The 23,903-nt window shown below is 38.9% G+C and overlaps 1 protein-coding gene and 1 long non-coding RNA gene across 12 annotated transcripts in view; one reads left to right on the top strand and one right to left on the bottom strand.

Annotated features, from left to right (window-relative positions):
- The window catches only part of inpp4b (inositol polyphosphate-4-phosphatase type II B), an 801,341-nt gene that overhangs the window by 14,508 nt on the left and 762,930 nt on the right, over positions 1 to 23,903 (bottom strand). For all 11 annotated transcript variants that reach the window (XM_073042760.1, XM_073042761.1, XM_073042759.1 and 8 more), the window contains 2 exons: positions 21,221 to 21,333; positions 4,895 to 5,049 (listed from right to left, as the gene is read on the bottom strand). In XM_073042760.1, coding sequence (XP_072898861.1) covers positions 4,895 to 5,049; positions 21,221 to 21,333 — 268 coding nt within the window. The remainder of the gene's footprint in view (positions 1 to 4,894; positions 5,050 to 21,220; positions 21,334 to 23,903) is intronic.
- The window catches only part of LOC140726415 (uncharacterized), a 51,346-nt gene that overhangs the window by 4,739 nt on the left and 22,704 nt on the right, over positions 1 to 23,903 (top strand). The gene's annotated exons all lie outside the window — the stretch shown is intronic.

Below are 23,903 nucleotides of genomic sequence, written 5' to 3' on the forward strand. Positions count from 1 at the left end.
ATAATATATCTGAGATCAAATTTTTTCTCAGTCGTACGACCAAAACTTGCTATGTAAATATTGGCTGAAAATTATTCCAAAATTCAGTTCCATTAACCCTGACATCTCAATACTACACTGTGCATCAGAGTGAGTGGCAATGGAAAATACCTATTGCTTTCAATTCTTGTAACACAACACCAGAATGCAAAAATTGCTGATATATATGGGCTACAAATTTAATAGGCCTCATTTAACGTACAGAACAAACATTTGTGATGAGGAAGTTGCAACAAAATAAATGGTTAGCATACAGTGGTATGCAGATATGTCACAAAGTGGACATGCCCGTGCTTTAATAAGCTTTAAATCAATTATGCGCAAACACAATAATAAATATGGCAACTAAGCGAATATAGCAGCAGTCCCACATGCAAAATCTTTACTTGGCATAATTGCCAGTTTCTTTTGATTTGTAAATGGAATACACATTGTTGGAGATTGCATTTGTTTAGCCAACAATGGGCCATGTATGAAACCAATTACAAATAATATTGATGCCAAGAGATATGATTGGCATATGATCAAAATCAATCCCATTCATGGTAATCCAATTTGAAGGTATAATTCACCTTGATTTTAAAAAATAAAGTACATTAATACAGATTTAATGCAAAAACTAAAATCGCTAAAGTGAAAGACAAATTTACTAAAATTCAGTGAGTTCCTTGACATTAAGAAAAATATTTGGCTTTGTTCAAGTATCACAATCAAATGATGCACTGGCATGGTATTAGAATTAAAATCAAAACAATGTTATTTCACTGCGTAATTCTGATATCGATCCAAACCAGTTCTGCTGCATTCTGCAAATATTTACAGGAAATGGCATTACTTCGGTAATACCACAGTTCCTTCAAAGAAATGAAACCAGTTGCTTTCGAAACCACTGTGGACTGGAAAGCGGGTACATTAAGACACATCACAAAAGGTTATTTCTGGCATTTTAATTAATGATCAAATCTAAAGCTTTTTGAAAATTTACAACTCTTTATAATGATTCCGGTAACTTGCCACTCCATCTCTTATGATTAAATACATTTCTACCATAACGAGAATTGGATAGGTTGAAAACCTATTCCAGACCTTTGTTAGCTTTATTCTTGAAACAATATGCAGTATATACAAACATGTAGGAAGTTCAACAGATATGGTGTATGAGAGAAGAAAGAAGAAAAGTCCAAGCAGGTTGTCAGAGTAGATTGCGATCAAATTAGATAGTGTACCTCAACTTCACTTATCTGCCTTTGATTCATGGCCTCAGTATAGCTACCTAGCAAATAATTGTCACTCATGTTGCTTAGCCCAAACACATTATATGTGGAGCTGGGTCTCTTTATTATATGAGGAGCCATGAATGAATCTGAACGGCTCCTTTCAAAGCAAATATCACCTTTTCTAAACTTATGGCAGTGGGAAAGGTAATTGACGAATAGCTTGAAGATAATATTTTTTAAATTGTCTGATGTTCTGAGGCCTCCAATAAGCACTATTGACTGCAGTTAATTAGAGGCTTAATTATACCTTGTAAATATTAGCATGTAAAAGTACTTAAAACTTAAAACAGAATGTGTGATTATAACACTCAGAAGTGTTAATATATAAAGTAATGTGTTTTGAAAAATATATATCAGCAAGGGTGTAATTCAGAATCATTTTAATCCTGACAATCAATTTGATCCTGCCAGTCCCTAGGTTCAAAAAATTTCACAAACACACCTAATCTATCCAAATAGATTAGGAATAGGAACTACTACATTTAAGAATGTTGACCACTACATTTAAGAATGTTGACCAAAGAAAATTTAGCTAAAATTGGTTAATTCTCAGCAAAATGGCAAAACAGAAAGATCCAGAAATACAGATGCCTGAAAGCATGATTGAGATATCAATAATAGGAAATTGGGTTAGTTTTTTAGTGTGTGATATATTCCACAAATAAGTAATGGGTTAAAATATGTATCAGTACTGGACACAAGAACAAAGCTGCAACTAATTTAGCTCACCTCTGCCAAAAAACTAACATTTATCTAGTTGGAAAATACAATGGATGAAAATAAGTTCTTCAGTTGAAACGTTGGATTGCATTTACCAGATGCAAGTAGGTTCAAAGGAAAAACTGACATTTCTAGAAGAACTTGCATTTAGTGTTTTTAGTAAAAATGATCAAGGAATTTAACTGGAACTTCTAACAAATTCAGAACTCATTGATAAGATGAAGAATAATTTATGTAGAATTTACACTACTCTAGTATAAGCGTCATGGAAGTAGCTGTCTTATGAAGTAGCTGTCATTACTTTTCTAACCAACTTGCAGCTGAAAGGTACCTAGTAGTTAAAAGAATAATTTCCTTTTTCACATAATTGCTAATGACCATTAGCCCAGCAGATTTTCCTTCAGGGGATTTGAGGAGATTTTAAAAATGGTAAATTCTTACCTTTTCCTTCCTATCTGTTTTCTCCCTCAAACCATTTTTTCTGTGTCCAATTTGAATTTGAGATCACTTTAAGTTTACCCTTACACTATGTCTCTCCTTTGTTTATTTCCCCATCCTGAAGGTACATACTGATAGTTTGGCATTGTTGTTTACTGTGGCCTCAGGTAGTATGTTTCCCTCAGTGCACCACAACTAGTTCACACTTCAACTCTCAGTATTTTTAAAACCTTGACTTGCAGCTTTGAGATTTTTGAGCTGCACTGCTGATGCACCATCAATAACTCACTCTGAGACGTAAAAGCGAGGTATCGGCTTTTATTGACTGGAAGAAGGAACGAGCAGTGAGTGACCACCATACTACATCCTGGAGACTGAGAGGCCGGGCTCAGACCTCCATCACCTTTATACAGGGGTCTGTGGGAGGAGCCTGTGGTGAACTAGATATACCTGTCTGACTGCTCCTGTGGCTCCTCCCACAGACCCTGCTGACTGCTCCTGTGGCTCCTCCCACAGACCCCTGTATAAAGGCGACTGTGGGCTGCTGCTCTCCCTCATTTTCCCCAGGATGTAGTGCTGTTTATTCTTCCAGTCAATAAAAGCCGATATCTCACTTCCTAAGTCTCAGCGTGAGTTATTGACGGTGCATCAGAGCCACAGGAGCAGTCATCAGGGGGCGTGTCCAGACAGGTATATGTAGTTCACCACAACAGCAAAACCTGACCTAGTGAATAATCAAATCAAAGAAACAAAGGGAAGGCAGCGAGATCACATTCTTTAGGCCTGTTGCAGCACTATTCAAACTGGGTGGCATGTGATGAGGAACTCAGTGAGTCAGGGAGCATCTGTGGAAGGAAATGACGTTTCCAGTGAAGACCCTTCACATGGATTCAGCACAGACCTTGGGTGAAGGGTGGATGAAGTAACCTTCATAGATACTCGTTCACATACAGACACTGTTTAGTTTGAAGCTGCAACTCAAAAATAATGGCTGCAACATATTACCGCATGCTAAATAAGATAATGCTTCCTTCAGGTATGGGGCATTCATCTTCATTATCTTTTGGACGTGGTTACAAACTGTGTGCACATGAAATAAAATCCATTGCATGTCCTGCACATTTTTGTGTGCACACGTCAATGGCCCCCTGTATCACCAGGAAGCCCGTGACTGTTGAAAATTGTTGTGCTTGATCTGTCAAGCGCTTTCCAGCCAAGGTGACGATGACAGATCTGGCTCAGTTTGAATGCCGAATCTTTGATAGTTTCCAAGCAGAGGTACAATATAAACGGACACATATAACTAAATTCCCATATTTCACCCAGAAAAGTGGCAGGAGAAACAGAGTTTCAGAGTGACAACAGCCTTCTTTGCCACCTAGAGGCATTCATGTCTTGTTCTGTGGCTGCAGGTGTGACTTGTCAAGAACCTCTCTGAAGAAGCATCACCACTTCCAGCATTAGAACAGAGCCAATAATAGTCAGCCCTTCTCACCATCCCCTTCTCCGTCTTCAAGCACGGCACTCTCCTTGTAGACCTTCCCTGCGACATCGAATAGATGGAAAAATTGCCAAAAAAGCTCCCATGTATGAAGGGCTTATACCTTCAGCCACAGCTAAGGCTCCCCAAGCACCAGCATTATCCAGCAATCAAGGTTCAGAAAATCTGTACGGTCAGAGCTCTATGTTTTCATTCAGTAACTGTCAGGGAATTAAATTCAATCAATCGACTGAGACAGACTTCGAAGTAGAGAGAAGACCTTTATTCGTGATATCACGGGGAGCAGCTCCGCTAACTGTGGTATATCCATCGGCTATACATCAAGCATTTCCTTTTGTATCTTTTAGCTACATTGCATTCATGATAAGAACATAATATTCTGTACATATTAGGTGTGGTGGACTTAAGCTAGACCCAACATGCAATATTATGTATTGAATGCTAACTTAAAGCTTTTCCTCCACAGTAACGGATGATAACCTTTAAACACTGCACGTAGTAGGGTGAGACAGTGATCTTCCACTGTTAAAAAGCCAGCTTGCTGTGTGTTTTGCACATCACGATTAATGATTGCAAATCCAGTTTGTTGGCACTGGCACCGACTCTAGACATTTCTAATGGGTATGAGTTATTACTAAATTAGCAGGCAATTTGAATCCTGCTGAACGTGTACATGTAACTTAGGTCAATTGCACCCAAATTGTGCAGGAATTATGCCCACTCTGACATTTCAGTTTGAAAAGCCTATCATTTTAAAGTTTTGTTTTACCACCAATAGCATGCTGTGTCTTTCTTCTTTTTTTAATGTATTTTCATTATTATTTTCATGGGTAACAAATTTATTTAATTTACTGAAAATCTCTGAAATTACCCTCATAGTCAATAAATACTATTTGAGATGTACTTGAGAAAGACCTACCTTCTCATACAGTCCAGTGCTCGGACAAAATAGTCCGGATGTAGGCTATGTTCTTCTTGCAGAATGACACATTGCTCCAAAGTTACTGACATGGACGTCCTGTCTTTGGCACTTTTACAGCTTGTAAAACGTATTCCATTGAGCCTTCGGCAAATCTAACCAGGATTCAAAATGACTTGAATTACTGGAATTGTTTCTTGAAAGTCTTCACAGTCACCTTGAAATAGTACGTTAACGTTTGGATTAATAAATTAAGATTTTTTTATTTGCTAGTGGAGTCCAAAGAAAGGGACCTTAAGTATAAAAGAGTCACTAATAAATTCAATAAAGAATTCCAGAGGAACTTCTTCACTGAGAGAATGAGTATGGTTACATTTACGAACGTTTAGATAAATACATGAGGAAGGAGTGGAAGGACAGGCAGTTAGGTCTACATAAATCAGGATGGGTAGAGGATTGTAGCTAGCATGAGCACCAGAGCAGAACAGTTGACCCCAATGGTCTGTCTCTGTACTGATTCTCTATGCAGTTTCATAAAGAGTTGGAAAATAACTTTAATACATAGAAGGACATAGAGATTACATTGTAGCATTCTATAAAGCTATATTTAATACATTTGCCTGAACCTCTTCTTTTAGTTGAATGGAACAATAAACCATACTAATGTTTCACTGAGCAGAGAATTTTAACTTAGAAGTTAAGCATAAAGAGATGAGTATAATTTCATAGCTACAATCTATTGTGGGTCAGATTTATTTCACAATATCCTCCCAGATGTCATTAAAATTGTGACACTGTGCTTTGTTCCTTAGAATTATCTGACAATCACAAACAATTGATTAATTCTGCATTTAAGCCCATGTGGAAAAGCTCCAAACTTGTGAAAATATAGTCCATATTTTGAATTTGCAACAAGTGGGGATTGGGTGTGAGCATGGACTGACAGGACAGGTGAAGGCAGAAGGAATAACAAAGAAGGACACATTCAGGACACATAGTCATGAATTCAATACCAAAAGCAGTTTAAAGGATAAAGAAGTTGAGTAATGAGGTACATTCATCTACAATTTGTTGTGTCCATCCTGACTCTCTCTCTTCAAGCCTTCTCCAACACATCAGATCACAACCAGCTCCTTGTCCATCTCTCTCTGTTCCCTATTGACTCTCAGCTCCAGTCTTATGGCCTTACTCTCTCATCCTCAACAACTGTCTCCATCCACATCTTCAATGAACAACAGTACTCTTCTTGCGAGTTTATTCCTCTCCTCCCCATAGTAAAGAGCAAAGTGCACTCCACACCACTTCCCAGTCGACCGTTCCAGAGAAGATATGGCTGGACATAAGTGGTCTCCCTTTCCTTAGCTGTCAGAGATATGGAGACAAAGCGTCTTGGCTACCTGGTAATAACATATCAGAAATATCACAAGGCATACAACTTCTCACTCACTTTAATTTGATAATCAACAGTGAGTGAAATATTTATACGAAACATTTTCGTCCTGACTGTTCTAATTCATGTCTTTAACTTGGCACAGGTCTTTATGCAAATGGTCCAGAACAATCACCACTGAAGATGCATCATCACAGGGCTCACGTAGTCCATGAAAGCACATCAGAATGGTAGCTAGGTGGGATTTCACCTGATGATTCACAAGTGAACTAAGCCGGTGGGAAGAGGAAGGGATCCCCTGCAAAGACTGTCAGAGATTCACAGGAGACTTCAAGCTATGCTCGATGAATATAACAGCATAGCAACAAGCAACAGTTCCAGGCTTCCCAGTTCACATTTCCAGAATTCCTAATTGATCCCCTTGCCTCTCCTGTTGTTAACTTCACCCTAGCTCTAATACAAGCACACTGTTGTTAATTTCATACTTTATCTTGATATGTGTAACAATGCCTATTCTCCAAGCATTTCTATTGCCTCTGGCATTTTTTTTGTCATTTAACTATTGCTGCCCTCCATCACATCCCTTCTGTTCTCCCCTCCCATCCCCTTTTTCTCAGCACCTTAAGACTTGTTTTGTTACTAACTTCCTCCAGTTCCACTGAAAGATCATCAATCCGTAGCTTTAGAGAGAGAAAATGAAGGAAGCAGTTAGCATGTCAGGCAGCATCTGAATCAATGTTTCAGGTCGATGGCCTTCTATCAAAACTGAAATTACATTACTGATGAAAAGTAATTGTACTAAAATATTAACTTGCTTTCTCCCTCCACAGCTGCTGCCGATTATTGTCATTTCAGTTTAATTTTCTTTAAAAATTTAGGTTTGATTTTAGATTTCCAGTAACTACGCCATTTTGATTTTAGCTAAAAAATATCTGCACAAGAGAGGAAGAAACCACAAATTTCAATGCAGATTAATATAAATTCTCAAATCAAAGAAAAATGCCACACCAAACTGGTGAAAGGTGGGCTGTGCTGCAAATTGGAAATACCCATACAGAGCACACAGCCATACTTGTGGATCATTAAATTCTATAGTATTGTAAAAGATAGTCTATGGTAAAGAATACATTTCACAGAAATTAGATCATACCAAAATGCTGACTGTTGCAACACCATCAACAAAGCATGGTAAAACCTTTATCGCAACATGTTACAGTTTGGTGAGACTAACTGAGACACAGATTACTACAAACTGGTTTAACACGTGTTGATAAATCAATAGATGCTGTACTTTCAATCACTACACAAATGTCAGTGAACTCTACTGATGCCTCTAAAAGGCATTCTGTCACCATATAGGCTCACAAAAGCCTTGCAGGCAACTGACATGACATTTTAGTAAGTCATATACCATTACAGGTTGGCAAAACCCACAGATTGGATTAAAAGACATAGATAATATTAAGATTATATAAAAGTAGAAACTTCTGGAAACACTCATCATTGTCAGCCAGCACCTCAAAAGTGAAGAAGTTAAAGATAATGTTTAGGATTGGTGTACAGAATTCTTGAAGATTTATGCATGGGAGTTCTGTCTGTTCCTTAATAAATCCAACAAAATCCAGTTTGCTGATAAGTTAATCTCTTTTTATAAACTGAGTGATATTCACCATTAAGGACTTGTGTCTGTTAGATAGTTTGGGTATGGTTGTCAAGAGACCTATTTTTAAGTTGCTGTGGAAACAGCGACTGCTAAATTTTCATGCAGCTGGGACCTCCATCATTATAAAAAAACCCTGTCAGTAAACTGATAATAATGTCCAAGATTTTACTTGATTTACTGGTTTTGTTGTTACGGCAATTGTACAAAAATGCAGAAGAATGTCAGCTGTCCAACTTTGATCAAGTGCTCCCTGCTCATGAGATTACTTTCAATTATTAGGGAAATTTCAATTGTGAAATTATTTAGCAGATGTTCTTATTCAACTTGTGCCAATGAAAATGAAATAATAGGGGACCATTAAGATCATTTCAAAATCTCATTTAAGTCTGTAAATACTTAGCACGGCATTGGCAAAGTTTTTTTTTGCAACAGAACAGAAGAGTCACTTTGATGTGCATCAGATGAGGTCAAGCCATCAAACAGAATTCAGGGATTCATCTTTGGACCTAAGGGTGTACCTTAGGATAATGCTTTAACACTGAAGCTGCAATGTATTCAAACAGTTGAAAACTGTTCATCACTTACAGTAAGTTAAAGACAATTCATACTTGGGGAATGCTTCCAGTGTATATCATACTCTGGCACTGTGTGGAATTACCTAAAGTTTAAATCTACGATCGAATTAAGAAGAAGACACCTTATGTATAATTATAGGAAATTAGCAGACCTAAACCTTGAGCAGTTTTATTCTGTGTTTTGACAACTAAAGGATAATATACAACTCACTAAAGAAACCAAGATTGATGAACTGTGTCACTGAAGATAAATTGTTTATTTTATAAGTTTGCAGCTTCAATATTTCCTTTCATAGTAACTGCGAAGAAACACAGTGCAGAGAGTCAGTAAGGAGAGCACAGCTGAACTAATTGTGCTCATACCATTGCTGAAAGACGATACAGAGTAGAAGGCATGACATTAGAACAGCAGAGAAGACTTAGGTGAACTGCACTTGGAGGCTGGGTTAACCTAGTCAGTGAAAAATGCTTTCAGACAGGTTGAGTATTTGAGGAATGGTAATTTGCAGTTACCATCAGCTAAAATGGTCATCTGCTGTAGTGACGTATTCAAGTGATTTGTAATGGTAGTGAGAAAATTGATAGTCTTTGTAGAATACAACAAATACGCAACTTTAATATATTTGTTTGGTTATGGGATCATAATCATGAAGGATAAAGTTGAAGTTCAATAAGGGATAGAATGCTCAGAACCTTGTAATCACGTCATGCAAAAGGAATCATATGGCAAACTTCATCTTTCTCCACAATTCCTTTTGTTTCGTTTCGTTTCTCTCTAATACAAACAAGTGTGAGGAGTTGGGAGGACAAACCAGGGTGGGACCTCTCCGTGAATGGTTAAGCACTAAGGAGTACTGTAGAACAAAGGGACCCTTGAAAGTGGTATCATGGGTAGATAGGGACGGAAAGAGAGTTTTTGACACATTGGCCTTCATAAACTGGCGTACTGAGTACAAGAGATGGGATGTTAAGTTGAAGTTATATAAGGCATTAGGTGAGGCCTAATTTGGAGTATTGTGTGCAGTTCTAGTCACCTACCTACAGGAACGATATCAATAAGATTTAAAGAGTACAGAGAAAACTTACAAGGATGTTGCCAGGACTTGAGGACCCGCGTTATAAGGAAAATCTGAATAGGTTAGGACTTTAGAATGAGGGGAGATTTGATAGATATTTACAAAATAAAGAGGTGTATAGAGAGGGTAAATACAAGCAGGCTTTTTCCACTGAGGTTGGGTGAGACTAGACCTAGAGGTTGTAAGTTAAGGGTGAAAGATGAAAGGTGAAATATTTAAGGGGAACATGAGGGGAAACTTCTTCAGTGAGAGGGTGGTATGAGTGTGGAAAGAGCTGAGAGCAGAAGTGGTGGATACGGGTTCAATTATAACATTTAAGAGAAGATTGAATAAGTACATGGAAGGGAGGGGTACGGAGGGCTCTGGTCCAGGTGAAGATCAATGGAACTAGGCAGATGACAGTTCAGCATGGACTAGATGGGCTGAAGGGCCTTTCAGTGCTGTAGCGCTCTATCTCAGTGACCCTAACTTGCAGCCCAGTCAAAGGAGAAGCTTCCCTTATTATGTATGTGTTAAAAATTAAAAGAAAGTAAAATGTCATTATTAAGCCTGGAATTCCCACCATAGAACAAGGGTATGAAAGAACAGGGGATTTCAGTCTACACACAATTGCAATGTAAGAATTCTGATTATCCAAGTGTGAAAATACACATCCAAACTCAGCAACTACATGCATCCCAGATACCTAGAATTTAGTGATCAAAATCTTTAATGAGCCTGAAACAAAGCACACCATTGTAAAGGACATCTCATTATGTGGGTTTCATCAACAGTTTGAAAACGATGAGGGAATTTCGACCATAGACAGGAAAATTCAATGTAAACATGGTTCTTTTCCACTGATGCAAACTTCAATGATTTCCAGCGAGAGTCTCTTCAAGAGGAACTGTAACATTCAGGGGCACATTAGTCTGGATGTAGCAACAGGTTTAAGATAAGAAATGTAAATATAGCTCTGAATCTCTGAGATCTGCAATAAGTTAGCAGCGTGTCAAACTTTAAAATTTAACAGCCCATTCACATAGTTTCTGAAAACTGCTTCAAAAAAGTAAGGCAAGAGCAGGGTGGTAAGGAAGCATGCTGATCCAACACATTGAAGTACGCAAAATAATCACATTTTCAAAGCCATCCTTTTTAAATACTGTTCATTCATAGCAGTTTTCGTAAACTTTGATACTCTCTTGGTAATTTCTGAATAACAATGTATATGGTGCTCTGTCTGCATTAGACTAGACATTCGTAAAGCACCTATAAGACCAGCAACAACCTGGTCCTACAGATATTTCCCAAGGTCCAATCTAATGCAGACACAACTGCTAGCAGAGAGGTGCAGCTCACAAAAGGCACACCTCTGACACAGGTTTCATAGTCAGATATGGAATTTCTTGACACCAGGATGGCAAGAGGCTGCACCAGATGCTGCTAAACAAGTTGAATATTTGAGCTGAAAGTTTGCATGTAGTGCAACGCATACATTATGGCAACACTTTGCCTGCAGTTACCATGGCAACTATGATGTAATCTCAGACCATCTCATACAAGTAATGTTCAAAATTCAAAAGTAAATTTATTATCAAAGTACATATAGTATACAGCATGTCACCATATACTACCCTGATCTTGCAGGCATTCACACTAGAACAAAGAAATACAACAATATAATCACTGAAAAGCTACAAAGACTGACAAGCAATCAATGTGCAAAACAAGATAATCTGTTCAAATACCAAAAATTTTTTATTAGATAGGTAGATTGAAAACATGTGTTGTAGAGTCCTTGAAAGTGAGTTCATAGATTATGAAATAGGTTCAGTGTTGAGATGAGTGAAGTTATCCATGGTGGTTCAGGAACCTGATGGTCAAAGTGTACTAACGTTCATGAACCTAGTGATGTGCGACCCAAGGCTCCTGGACCTCCTTCCAGATGGCAACACTGAAAAGAGTGCATGGCCTTGATGGTGGTGGTTCTTTTTTTAAATATATTTTTTATTAAATTTTTAAGAGAATTACATACAATGAATAGAATAATAGAGTAATGAAAATTAATATTAGCTCTCCCCCTCCCCTTAACCCTTCCCCCCTTAACATCCCTGTCTAAAAAAATGAAAAAATAAAAAAAAGAAAGAAAGAAGGATTGCCTGGATATTGGAGGATCCCCACATGCTCCATGGAGTTCAAAATAACTTTAGTATATATCTTTATTTTTTTCCGCAAATAACTAATAATTTTATCTTCAAAGGACCTATATATTTAATCCTATCTTTTGTAGATAGGGGTTTCAAATTTTCAAAAATATATCATATTCATTTCTTAAATTATATGTAATTTTTTCAAGTGGAATGCAGTTATATATTTCATTATTCCAATGGTCCATAGTTAAGTATGAATCTGATTTCCAAGTAACTGCAATAGCTTTTTTGGCTACTGCCAATGCAATTTTTATAATTTTTTTCTGATATTTATTCAAATTAGGTTTCGGTATTATCCCTTCAATATCGCCTAATAAAAATAATGTTGGGCTATGTGGAAGTTGTATTCCAATAATTTGTTCCAGTAAAAATCTTAGATTTATCCAAAAAGGTTGAAGTTTAAAACAAGACCAAGTAGAGTGTAAAAAAGTACCGATTTCTTGATTACATCAGAAACATTGATCAGATAAATTTGGGTTTAATCTATTTATTTTTTGTGGTGTAATATATAATTGATGTAAAAAATTGTATTGTACTAATCTAAGTCGGACATTTATTGTATTTGTCATACTATCAAGACGTAGTCTTGACCAGTTTTTTTCATCAATTTTAATATTCAAATCAGTTTCCCATTTTTGTCTTGACTTATGAATTCCTGGTTTAATTGTCTGTTTTTGAATCAAATTATACATACAAGACGTAAATTTTTTACGTCTGGATGGTGGTGGTTCTTAATGAAAGATGCTGCATTTTTGTGGTAGTGCTCCTTGTAGATGTGCTTGATGTTGGGGAGGGCTTTGCCTGTGATGGAATGGGCTGTATCCACAACTTTTGCAGGGTTTTCCATTGTTAGGCATTGGTGTTTTCATATTAGGCCCTGATTCAACCAGGTTATGCATCTACATAAGTTTCTCAAAGTTTTAGATGACATGCCAATTCTGTGCAAACTTCTAAGAAAGTAGAGGCACTGCCATGCCTTCTTTGTAATTGCATTTACATGCTGGTCCTAGGCAGCTCCTCTATGCAGGGAGAATTAAGGGAGTTACAAAACAGACAGACGAGCAGGGCCTCCAAGGTAGTAATCTCTGGATTTTTCCCAGTGCCATGTGCTAGTCAGGCCAGGATGATGGTACACTTGAGTGAGTGGCTGAGAAAATGGTGCAGGGGGCTGGGTTTCAGATTTCAAGATCAGTGCAATCTCTTCTGGGGAAGGTATGACCTGGACAAAAAGGACTACCGGTAGTTAAACCTAAACCCAAGCGAGACGAATATCCTTGCAGGCAGGTTTGCAAGGGCAGTTGGGGAGGGTTTCAAATAACTTGGCAAGGGAATGGGAACCAGACTGATAGGGCTAAGGATGGGGCAGTTGGTATACAAGTAGATGCAGTATGAGGTGAGACTGGGAGGAAGGTCAGGCAGATGATGGGGCAAAATTGCAGTCAGTGGGATGAGTTGAAGTGTAACATGGAGTCAAAATTGAAAAGGGTGATGAATACAAGACTGAAGTTGTTATATTTGAATGTTTGACATTGTATGCATCACTGAGACGTGGCTGAAAGAAGATCATATTTGGGAGCTTAACATTCAAGGATACACATTGTATTGAAAGGACAGGCAGGTAGGCAAAGGGGCTGGGTGGCTTTTGGTAAACAATGAAATCAAATCTTTAGAAGAAGTTTCCTTGGACGGAAAAATGTAGAATCCTTCTGGGTGGAGTTAAGAAATTGCAAGAGTAAAACAGTCCTGATTGGAGTTATACAGTATACAGGCCCCAGAACGGAAGCCAGGATGTGGGATACAAAGTACAACAGAAGATAGAAAAGGCATGGAAAAAGGGCGATGTTAAGAAAGTCATAGGGGATTTCAATATGGAGGTAGATAGGGAAAATCAGGATGGTGCTAGATCCCTAAAGATGGAATTTGAAAAATGCCTTCAAGATTGCTTTTTAGAGCAGTTTATGGTTGAGTCTACTAGGGGAGAAGCAATTCTGGATTGGGTGTTGCATAATGAACCAAATTTGATTATGGCGTTTAAGGTGAAGGAACCCTTGTAAGTCAGTGATCATTATATAATAGAGTTCACCCTGAAGTTGAGAGGAAGATGATAAAATCTGATGTATCAGTATAACAGTGGAGTGAAGGGAATTACAGATGCATGAGAGAGGAGCTGGCCAAGATTGATTGGAAGGGGACACTAGCAGGGGAATATAGACAGAACAGCAATGGCTGGAATTTTTTGGAAGGCGTAGGACAGATACATCCCAAAGAAATAGTATTCTATGGGGAGGCTGGGGCAGCCATAGATCATAAGGGATGGAAGTCAAAGCAAAATCTAGCAAAAAGTAGTGGGAAGTTAGAGGATTGGGAAGCTTTTAAAAACCACCAGAAGGCAACTAAAGATACCATAAGGAGAGAAATTATGAAATATGAAGGTAAGCCAGCCAATAATATCAAAGAGGATAGCAAAAGTTTTTCAAATATAGTAAAAGAGTGGATATTGGACTGCTGGAAAATTACACTGCAGAGATAGTAATGGGGGACAAAGAAATGCCAGATAAATAAAATAAAGATTGTGGAAGACACCCGCAGTATGGCAGAAATTCAAGAGTGTCAGGGGGCAGAAGTAAGTATATTTGTTACTACTAATGAGAAGGTGCTTGGGAATCTGAAAGATCTGAAGGTAGATAAGTCATCTAGACAAGATGGACTACACGCCAGTAGTCTGAAAGAGGTAGCTGAAGAGACTGTGGAGGCATTAGAAATGATCTTTCAAGAATCACTACATTTTGGAATGGTTCTGCAAGACTGAAAAATTGCAAATGTCACATCACTCTTCAAGAAGGGAGGGAGCCAGAAGTAAAGAAATTATACGCCACTTAGCCTGATCTCAGTAGTTTGGAAGATGCCAAGATCCAATATTAAGAATGAGGCTTCAGGGAATTTGGAGGCACATAAAATAGGACAAAGTCATATGGTTTCCTTAAGGGGAAGTCTTGCCAGATATCTGATGGAATTTTTCGGGGAAATAACAGGCAGGATAGACAAAGGAGAATGAGTAAATGTTATTTACTTGGATTTTTTAGTATCAGTATCACTTTATTACCAGAATGTGAAACATATCAGAATCGATTGTTGTTTGGTGCCAGGCATAAAACACAGGACAATACCATAACAGACAACACAATAGCAACTAACAATTTACAAGAAAATAGTTCAAACGGCCATGAGAAATCAACAATTAGCAGAATGGTCATATGTGCAAACATCAATAATCAGACTTAAATAAATGTGAACATATGAACAGATTAAATAATTATCAACAGAACAAGGAAATCAGGAAAGGCCATTTAACAAATGATGTGCAGGGACAGCTAGGGTATTACACCTGAGTGAGTTCTGTTGAAAGAACCTTCGGAGATGACGTGTGGTCCTGGTGGCAATTTGGTGAATAGATGACTGCTAGGATGGGTGGAGTCAATAGTAATTTTTCAGCTCTTCGTTCTGATGATGAACAGACCTTTTAATGTTGGTAGCTGACAGCCAATGATCTATAAGCTGAGTGAACCACTCACAACAACCTGGAGTTAGAGAGGGAGGAGGCAACTGGAAACAAAATGGCCTCAGATAAGGTGGCACACATGAGGCTGCTTAACACGATAAGAGCCCATGGTATTACAGGAAAGATACTAGCATGGTCAGAAGATCAGCTGCTGGCAGGAGGGAAAGAGTGGGAATAATTGGGGCATTTTCTGTTTGGCTGCTGGTGACCAGTGGTGTTCTGCAGGGGTGCGGTGTAGGTCATCCTCGCTTCTTTTCATGTTAGAAACATAGAAACATAGAAAATAGGTGCAGGAGTAGGCCATTCGGCCCTTCGAGCCTGCACCGCCATTCAGTATGATCATGGCTGATCATCCAACTCAAACCCTGTACCTGCTTTCTCTCCATACCCCCCGATCCCTTTAGCCACAAGGGCCATATCTAACTTCCTCTTAAATATAGCCAATGAACCGGCCTCAACTGTTTCCTGTGGCAGAGAGTTCCACAGATTCACCACTCTCTGTGTGAAGAAGTTTTTCCTCATCTCGGTCCTAAAAGGCTTCCCCTTTATCCTTAAACTGTGACCCCTCGTTCTGGACTTCCCCAACATCAGAAACAATCTTCCTGCATCTAGCCTGTCCAATCCCTTTAGAATTTTATATGTTTCAATAAGATCCCCCCTCAATCTTCTAAATTCCAGTGAGTATAAGCCTAGTCGATCCAGTCTTTCTTCATATGAAAGTCCTGCCATCCCAGGAATCAATCTGGTGAACCTTCTCTGTACTCCCTCTATGGCAAGAATGTCTTTCCTCAGATTAGGGGACCAAAACTGCACACAATATTCTAGGTGCGGTCTCACCAAGGCCTTGTACAACTGCAATAGAACCTCCCTGCTCCTGTACTCAAATCCTTTTGCTATGAATGCCAACATACCATTTACCTTTTTCACTGCCTGCTGTACCTGCATGCCCACCTTCAATGACTAGTGTACAATGACACCCAGGTCTCGTTGCATCTCCCCTTTTCCTAATCGGCCACCGTTCAGATAATAATCTGTTTTCCTGTTCTTGCAACCAAAGTGGATAACCTCACACTTATCCACATTAAATTGCATATGCCATGAATTTGCCCACTCACCTAACCTATCCAAGTCACCCTGCATCCTCTTAGCATCCTCCTCACAGCTAACACTGCCGCCCAGCTTTGTGTCATCCGCAAACTTGGAGATGCTGCATTTAATTCCCTCATCTAAATCATTAATATATATTGTAAACAACTGGGGTCCCAGCACTGAGCCTTGTGGTACCCCACTAGTCACTGCCTGCCATTCTGAAAAGGTCCCGTTTACTCCCACTCTTTGCTTCCTGTCTGCCAACCAATTCTCTATCCACATCAATACCATACCTCCAATACCATGTGCTTTAAGTTTGCACACTAATCTCCTGTGTGGGACCTTGTCAAAAGCCTTTTGAAAATCTAAATATACCACATCCACTGGCTCTCCCCATCCACTCTACTAGTTACATCTTCAAAAAATTCTATAAGATTCGTCAGACATGATTTTCCTTTCACAAATCCATGCTGACTTTGTCCAATGATTTCACCTCTTTCCAAATGTGCTGTTATCACATCTTTGATAACCGACTCTAGCATTTTCCCCACCACCGATGTCAGACATTGATGTTATACATCAATGTTTGGGTGATGGAATTAATAGTTTTATTAGTGGACGAAACAAAGACAGGTGGAGGGACAGGTAGTGCTGAGGAAGCAGGAAGTTTGCAGAAGGACTTAGACAGGTTGTGAGAGTGGGCAAAGAAGTGGCAAATGGAATACAGTGTAGGGAAGTGTATGGCCATGTGTTTTGGTAAAAGGAATAAAGGCGTAGGCTATTTTCTAAATGTGGAGAAAATTCAAATATGAGAGGTGCAAAGGGACTTGGAAGTCTTGGGCACAATTCTCTAAAAGTTGACTTGCAGGTTGAGTTGGTGGTGAGGAAGGCAAATGCAATGTTAGCATTCATTTTAAGAAGACTAGAATATAAGAGCAAGGATGTAATGCTGAGGCTTTGTAAGGTACTGGTCAAAACATATTTAGCACATTCTGAGCAGTATTCTATAGTGGGTGAGGTAGGACCAGAGGGCACAGCTTCAGAATTCAGAAATGAGAAGAAATTTCTTTAATTAAAGGAAAGTGAATCTGTTAAATTCATTGCACAGACAGCGATAAGGGTAAGTGTTAGGGTTAATTTGCGACTGCCAGTTCAGGTCAGCGTGATATTAGCAGACAGAGATACAAGGGAGGGAGCGAAACAAGGGATCCTTTGTCTCTAAACTGCAAGTGTCACGTGATTCAGTAAAACTGGGAATTCGTGAAAAAATTGATATCAGACCAATTAGAAGGGCAAAAGTGTCCAATATTACCAAATATGTATAACAAAGTTCAGCATTATCAGATATGTGTAGCGGGGGTTGGGCTAAGGGAAAAAGGAGTATAAATAAGAAAAGAATGTAAGGGGAGGGGAGAACGCGCCTTCCCAGCGGGGTCTTGTCACCTCGCTGTGCCAGTTACGCTTCTGCATTAAAGCCAAGTTTTGTAATATTCCGGTGTTGGTTGTCTCTCTTCCTAAACGAACACAGGGCAGAATTTAAAGACCAACAGTAAGTCATTAAGTATATTAAAAGCAGAGGTTGATAGGTTCTTGAATAGACAGTTGTTACGAATGTGCCACAACTCTGAGGGGCCGAAGGGTACAAAGTAGCCCCCTCCTTTTTGAGAATCACAAGATCGCTATTAATTCGGGTCTGGGACCCAGGAAATGAGAGAGAATCCTCAAGGTTTTGGAATGTGTCCTGGCCTCAGCAAAACAAAGCCACGGATAACGGCCATTGTCTCTTGGAGATGGAATTGTGTATTGAGTACTGTACTATTCATTGAAGCCCCTCAGGGGATGACCAGAGTGGGCTGGTTGAGGGATTGCATCATCCCAACCTGATTGACATCTGAGACCCCGTGAGTAAGGATAAAAGAGGGTCTGGGGAACAACCCCTTTAGACGCACCAGGAGAAACGCCAGAAATCCCGTGACAGCGTTTAATAGCGACAGCCGGTGGGGGGGCTCGCGTGGGTCCTTTTCCCTTGCCTGGGAATTGGTGGCCTCACCACGGAAGACCGGCTTAGCTAAAGGAGAGGCCACGAGTGAACGGCCACCCCCAACGAGACTCTGACGGATCGAAATCATAAAAGGAATTGGCAAGTTTCTAAAAATCTCTCTCTCGACTCCAACCAAGGCTGCAGCCTGAATGAACTGAGTGACTTTTATATTTCCATCGGACAATACATTTATCCCCTAGACAACGATACAGCTTCTTTCTTATTGATTATTATTATACCCACACTTTTAGATTTAGTATTGACGAAGTATATTATCTGTATGTTTGCATTGATATTATTTTTGTGTATTTTTACTAATAAATACTGTTAAAAATAGTACCATCAGACTTCAACGGACCTCTCTATCTTTGCTGGTAAGTGACCCAGTTACAGGGTTCGTAACACAGTGCATCAAAGATTACAGGAATACGGCAGGAGAATGGTGTTGAGGAGGAATAACAATTCAGCCATAATGGATTGATGGAGCAGACTCAATGGGCCAAATGGCCTAATTCTGCTCCTATATCTTATAGTCTTATGGTCCATGATGAGACCCCGCCAAATATAGACTGCTTCCCAAACATCAGGATTCCTTTCAATGTAGGCTGATGCCAATGTTGAAATTCATCTTCACCTTCACTATACCATCAATCGAACAAAAATAAAGAGTGTGTCATCAGGAAACAGCACAATCCTCATATCGTACTGGGCAGCAGTAATCTCTGCCCTGCTGTACATGCATGTGAGATCTTTAGCAGCCACCTGAAAGTACTGGGGAGAAACCGTTTACATTGTCTCTCCAAGATGCTCCAAATCCACTCACAAGGTACGAAAACCAACATTAGTGTCCTCTTCCAGGCCAACATCTTCAGCACAGCTTCAATTACAAACATGATAAAATCTGCAATTGCTGGAAATCCAAAGCAACACACACAAAACGCTGGAGGAACTCAGCAGGTCAGGCAGCATCTATGGTAAAGAATAAACAGTCGATGCTTCAGGCCGAAGCTCTTCTTCAGGACTGCTTCAATTACATTGGGTCAGCTCCAGTGAGCAGGCTGTGTGGCTCATTTCACCAACATCAAACTCCTGATATTGGCACTGCATTCCAAGTACCATCACAGCAAGAGATTACCAGATGATCACAGCAAAAACATTCTTGACCAATGTAATACCCTCATCAACTCATGGAAATCCATTGCCCATGACGGCTTAAAATGAAGAATGACCATCTTAGGTTCCTTCAGCAGAAGTAAGTGTAAATGTAAATAACAAAGGAAATATAGCACTTTTTAAACATCCTTCCTCCCCATCCCGACAAGCTTGTTTTCTTTTTAGGTATTTGTTTGTTTAGATTTTTTAAAGCACTGGTTTCATAACTGCTCAATGGCACTTTGGAGCATGCCAACTCGGAGGAGAGTAAGGCTATGGACAATGCTATAGATGACTTAAGGATTTTCAAGGCAGATGGAAGATAGGGCCAGGAGTAGATCCCTGGTCTTCAAGCCTGGAGTGCCATTCTTCAGACCATGACTGATCTTACACCTCAGCATATTTTGTTTGCAAAAAGGGTATTTCTGTATCCATTAGTTCCTTAAGATCCAGGAATCCATCAATATCTGTTTTGTATGAACTCAATAACAGAGCCATTGGAGCCCTCTGAGAAAGAGAATTTCAAAGATGCAACACCTCTGAGAGGAGGATCTTCTTGTCAGTGCAATCCTATATAATCTGTCCCTTAATCTGAGACTACAACCCCGTCATCTGGGTGAACAACCTTCCAATGTTCAGTGTGTCAGCCACTGTAAAAGGCTTGTAAGTTTCAATGAGATATCCTTTCATTCCTCTAAACACTAGAGAATATAATCCTTGTTTATGTAATGTCTCATAGAGAAAACCCACCATCCTTAGGAATCCTCAGAACCCACCATACTAGGAATCTTTGCCGCTCTCCATATATGGCAGCCAAGCATCTTTTTAGGCAAGGAGACCAAACTGTACGTAATGCTCCAGGTCTGAGCTAAATCTGGCCTTATGCGAATATACCTTTATTACAAAAGACAACTTTATTATAGGATTTTAGTACAAGGATAAAAGCCAATGACATTTGAATACTGATTTTAATCAAGCACAGGAGGCTTTGGAACAACTCATATTTGAAGTATTTCTTGACTCTTGAACACCAGGCTAGATCACGTCTGTCTGAATGTGACACAAAAGCAAAACTTTTGCAGCATTAAGTCCTGGTCGATTTCTCCAATAGGAATGCAAATAATTTTGATTGATTGATCAAGAAGCTTGGAAAAGCTTTCACATTACATTATGGTATTTTAGTGACTTGAACATTTCAGATGAGGTGTTGAACTGTGGTCACCCCCCCCCCCCCCCGCCACCCGCATCCTTCCAGAGTAATGTAAAAGATGACAAGGTATCACTGGAAGATGGGCTGATGAAATATTTCCAGTGTCCTATGTCCTACCAGTACTTATTTCCCAACATAACATTACTAAGAAAATAAATTAATATTATCCCATTATTGGATGTAGGACTATTGTGCTCTATTTATTATCACTTTTTCCACATCCTCATAGTGGCTACCCTTCAAAAGTACCACATTAGCTGGAACACCCTTGAAGATGTGCAGAAAAAGAAGAAAATCAGTTTTCTAACACAATGCTTATGATAAAAATAAAAACATAGAGAAGAATTGGTCTGTGCATTGCTCAAATGCACATAGTACTTACAGATGCAGCAAGTTTTAGGATTTCCACATTCTTTCTCTTCCTAGCTTGGATGTTTTCACTGAGGCTTTGAAAAAGGTCTTTTAAATCAATTTGTGTTTGAAACCGAGGCAGACCTATAAAAGCAGAGAAACAACTTGAAATCATATAGCCATCATGATTGGAATTTTATTATACTTTGTTAAAGTCATCAGAATGAAAATATCATTTTAGTTAATATTTCACCGATCATTTAGGTATCTAGCATTTATTATTCTCATTTTTATCTCATGTGGGATTCTCAGGTATGAAAGAGAAATCCTATTCATATTTATACAGGTTGTATCAGTGGTATAGCTAATAGGGCTGCTGTGATCTGAATCTCCAATATTGTAATGATGATTATGTTTGTATTATTTGTTGTTAATACAAAACTAAGTCTAAGAACAAGTTGCAGAGGGTCTTCTAAATGATAAAGGAAATTTATGAAAGTGGATTAAAATCTGACTGATAATTGATAGCAATAGGAGTTTTACTTTGGAAGGATGAATAGTAAAATGGAAAACTGGGAGCAGGTGGGAACATTGTACTTGCTCAAGGAGAATTTGAGGAAACCCTGGAATTATTTCCTCTGGCCACCCAGTAATTTCTTGCTTTGAACAAGTTTAGAGTAGAGTGCTCGTTTTAGGACGGGTGTGAATGACCTTTTAGCCACCAAAGCCAGGTGAAATGATGGTGAGAGTGTAAGCCTTGAAGAGAATACTGACAGGGGCTTGCTTATTCTGCCAGTAGATGCTGGACGATTTTGTGGAGACTGAATTGGTAATAACTCCCTGTGCTTTGGAAGACAGGGCTCACTACTGTCAGGAGACTATGAGCTCTATGCTGTGTTTGAAGTCATGATCTTCAAACATTCTTTCCCCCCTCATAATCAAGGCATATTGATGCCGATGATGTATTTCATCATTGGTATGTATCTTCACTGAGTGTTGGCTCCAAGCATGGGGATATGATCCACCTTTTGTAGGATTTCATTGTGGATGTTTTTTTCTTGGAGCATAGATATGCAGTGAGGACAACTGTGTGTAGCACCTTTATTTTGCTGACGTTTAATGAACAGGTCAATAAGTTATGGCTTGGAGCTTGGCTCCCAACCAGCTCAAATGTAAGTATGTTTAGTCAATATAGTTCAATGACTGAGTTTGGAATGATGTTTTAAAAACAGAACAGCTTCCCATTTATCCTGTAGATCATATCCGCTAGAGCATAAAAAAACTTGGAAGTGAAACATTACAAGGGGTACAGTTAAGGATTGTGCTGTGGCAATGACACTGCCTTGCTTAACAACTGTCTGCACTGAGATTACATTTGTTATGATGGACCCATTGATTAAGTTCATGTCTTGACAAATCCATGATGACAGCAAAATTTGAGACAGAAACCCCAAAGTCCTCCTCAGTTAATGGAACCGAATTGTCATTAAAAGGTCAATAAAGACCATGTATAGTGGTTGATGCTCTTCCTTGGATTTTTCTTGGAATAGTTTTGTAGTGAAAATCATAACTATTGAGACCTCAGATGAACAGCATCATAATACAATTCAGGTTGTGGACAGGAGGAGGCACATCAAGACATCACTTTTATTCACTCTTTCTGTGCAGGTAGTAGAGAGACATTTTAGTAGTTATCAAAGACAACTCTGTTTCCATTCTTGAAGATAATCATTATTACTGAGTCCATCTATTCCCCAGATATAGGAGCTGAGGCTATGAGTATATATCCAAGGATTCTTTCCTTCCAGTTTTAGAATTTCAGCAAAACTACTCTGAAAGTTTGTAAGATAATGCAAGATACAAGGACTCAAATACTTGCACCAACGGCACTTTGTGCATTACTGTGATATTCTGGTGCTGCTGCAACTTATTTTCTGCTATTTATCTATTTAATACTGTTTTTCTATTACTGTCTTGTTTTTATCTACCACTTTATTTAATTGCCTGAGAGGAAGCCAGAGTTTCATTGTACCTATGTATAGTGACAATAAAGATCATTGAATTCAATTCATATTCAAAGATTTTGTAAGAGAAGTTTCTTGATGAGATACTGAAGATCTCAATCCAGATTACCTTACTTTTTTGTTACTACCAGTGTTCTGGGACCAAGTTGAAAAGATAAAGAAGCAGTTAAGCAGTGATCATTTGGTGCCAGTCACGGCATGGGTGATGTGGACATCTTAGAAGATGTCAGTGACTCATTTGTTGATGCTACCATGAGACCTTGTGCTGGCAAAACAGAATGCCAGTTATAATAAGACTATTCCAATCATTTTGCAAGGAGGACCTTTTAGGAGTGCCCTCCTTCCTTGTTTTAAACATATTTATGTCTCACTGAAAGTCTTATTCACTTCTTCGTTCCATAGAACTACATCCAGCAATGTTTCATGTCCTTCCTACTGGAAACATGTTTTACAAATTATTCACGATGCTGATCACTTACCTTTTCTTCTCCTGTCATTCTTTATTATATTCCATGGAATTTGTTTACACACCTAACCATATTACTCAGGGATTTCCATCAATGTAAAACCTCTGTTTCTAGTCCCTATTTTAATTTAAAAAGAACCAGTCTTTGAAACCCCTAAATATATTTAACATTATATTGCTGTTAATAAATTTTAGCTCCAGCATCTCACTCCCCTTTCTTATTT

Source organism: Hemitrygon akajei, chromosome 4 (assembly GCF_048418815.1).
Source record: "Hemitrygon akajei chromosome 4, sHemAka1.3, whole genome shotgun sequence".
Classification (NCBI taxonomy): Eukaryota; Metazoa; Chordata; class Chondrichthyes; order Myliobatiformes; family Dasyatidae; genus Hemitrygon; species Hemitrygon akajei.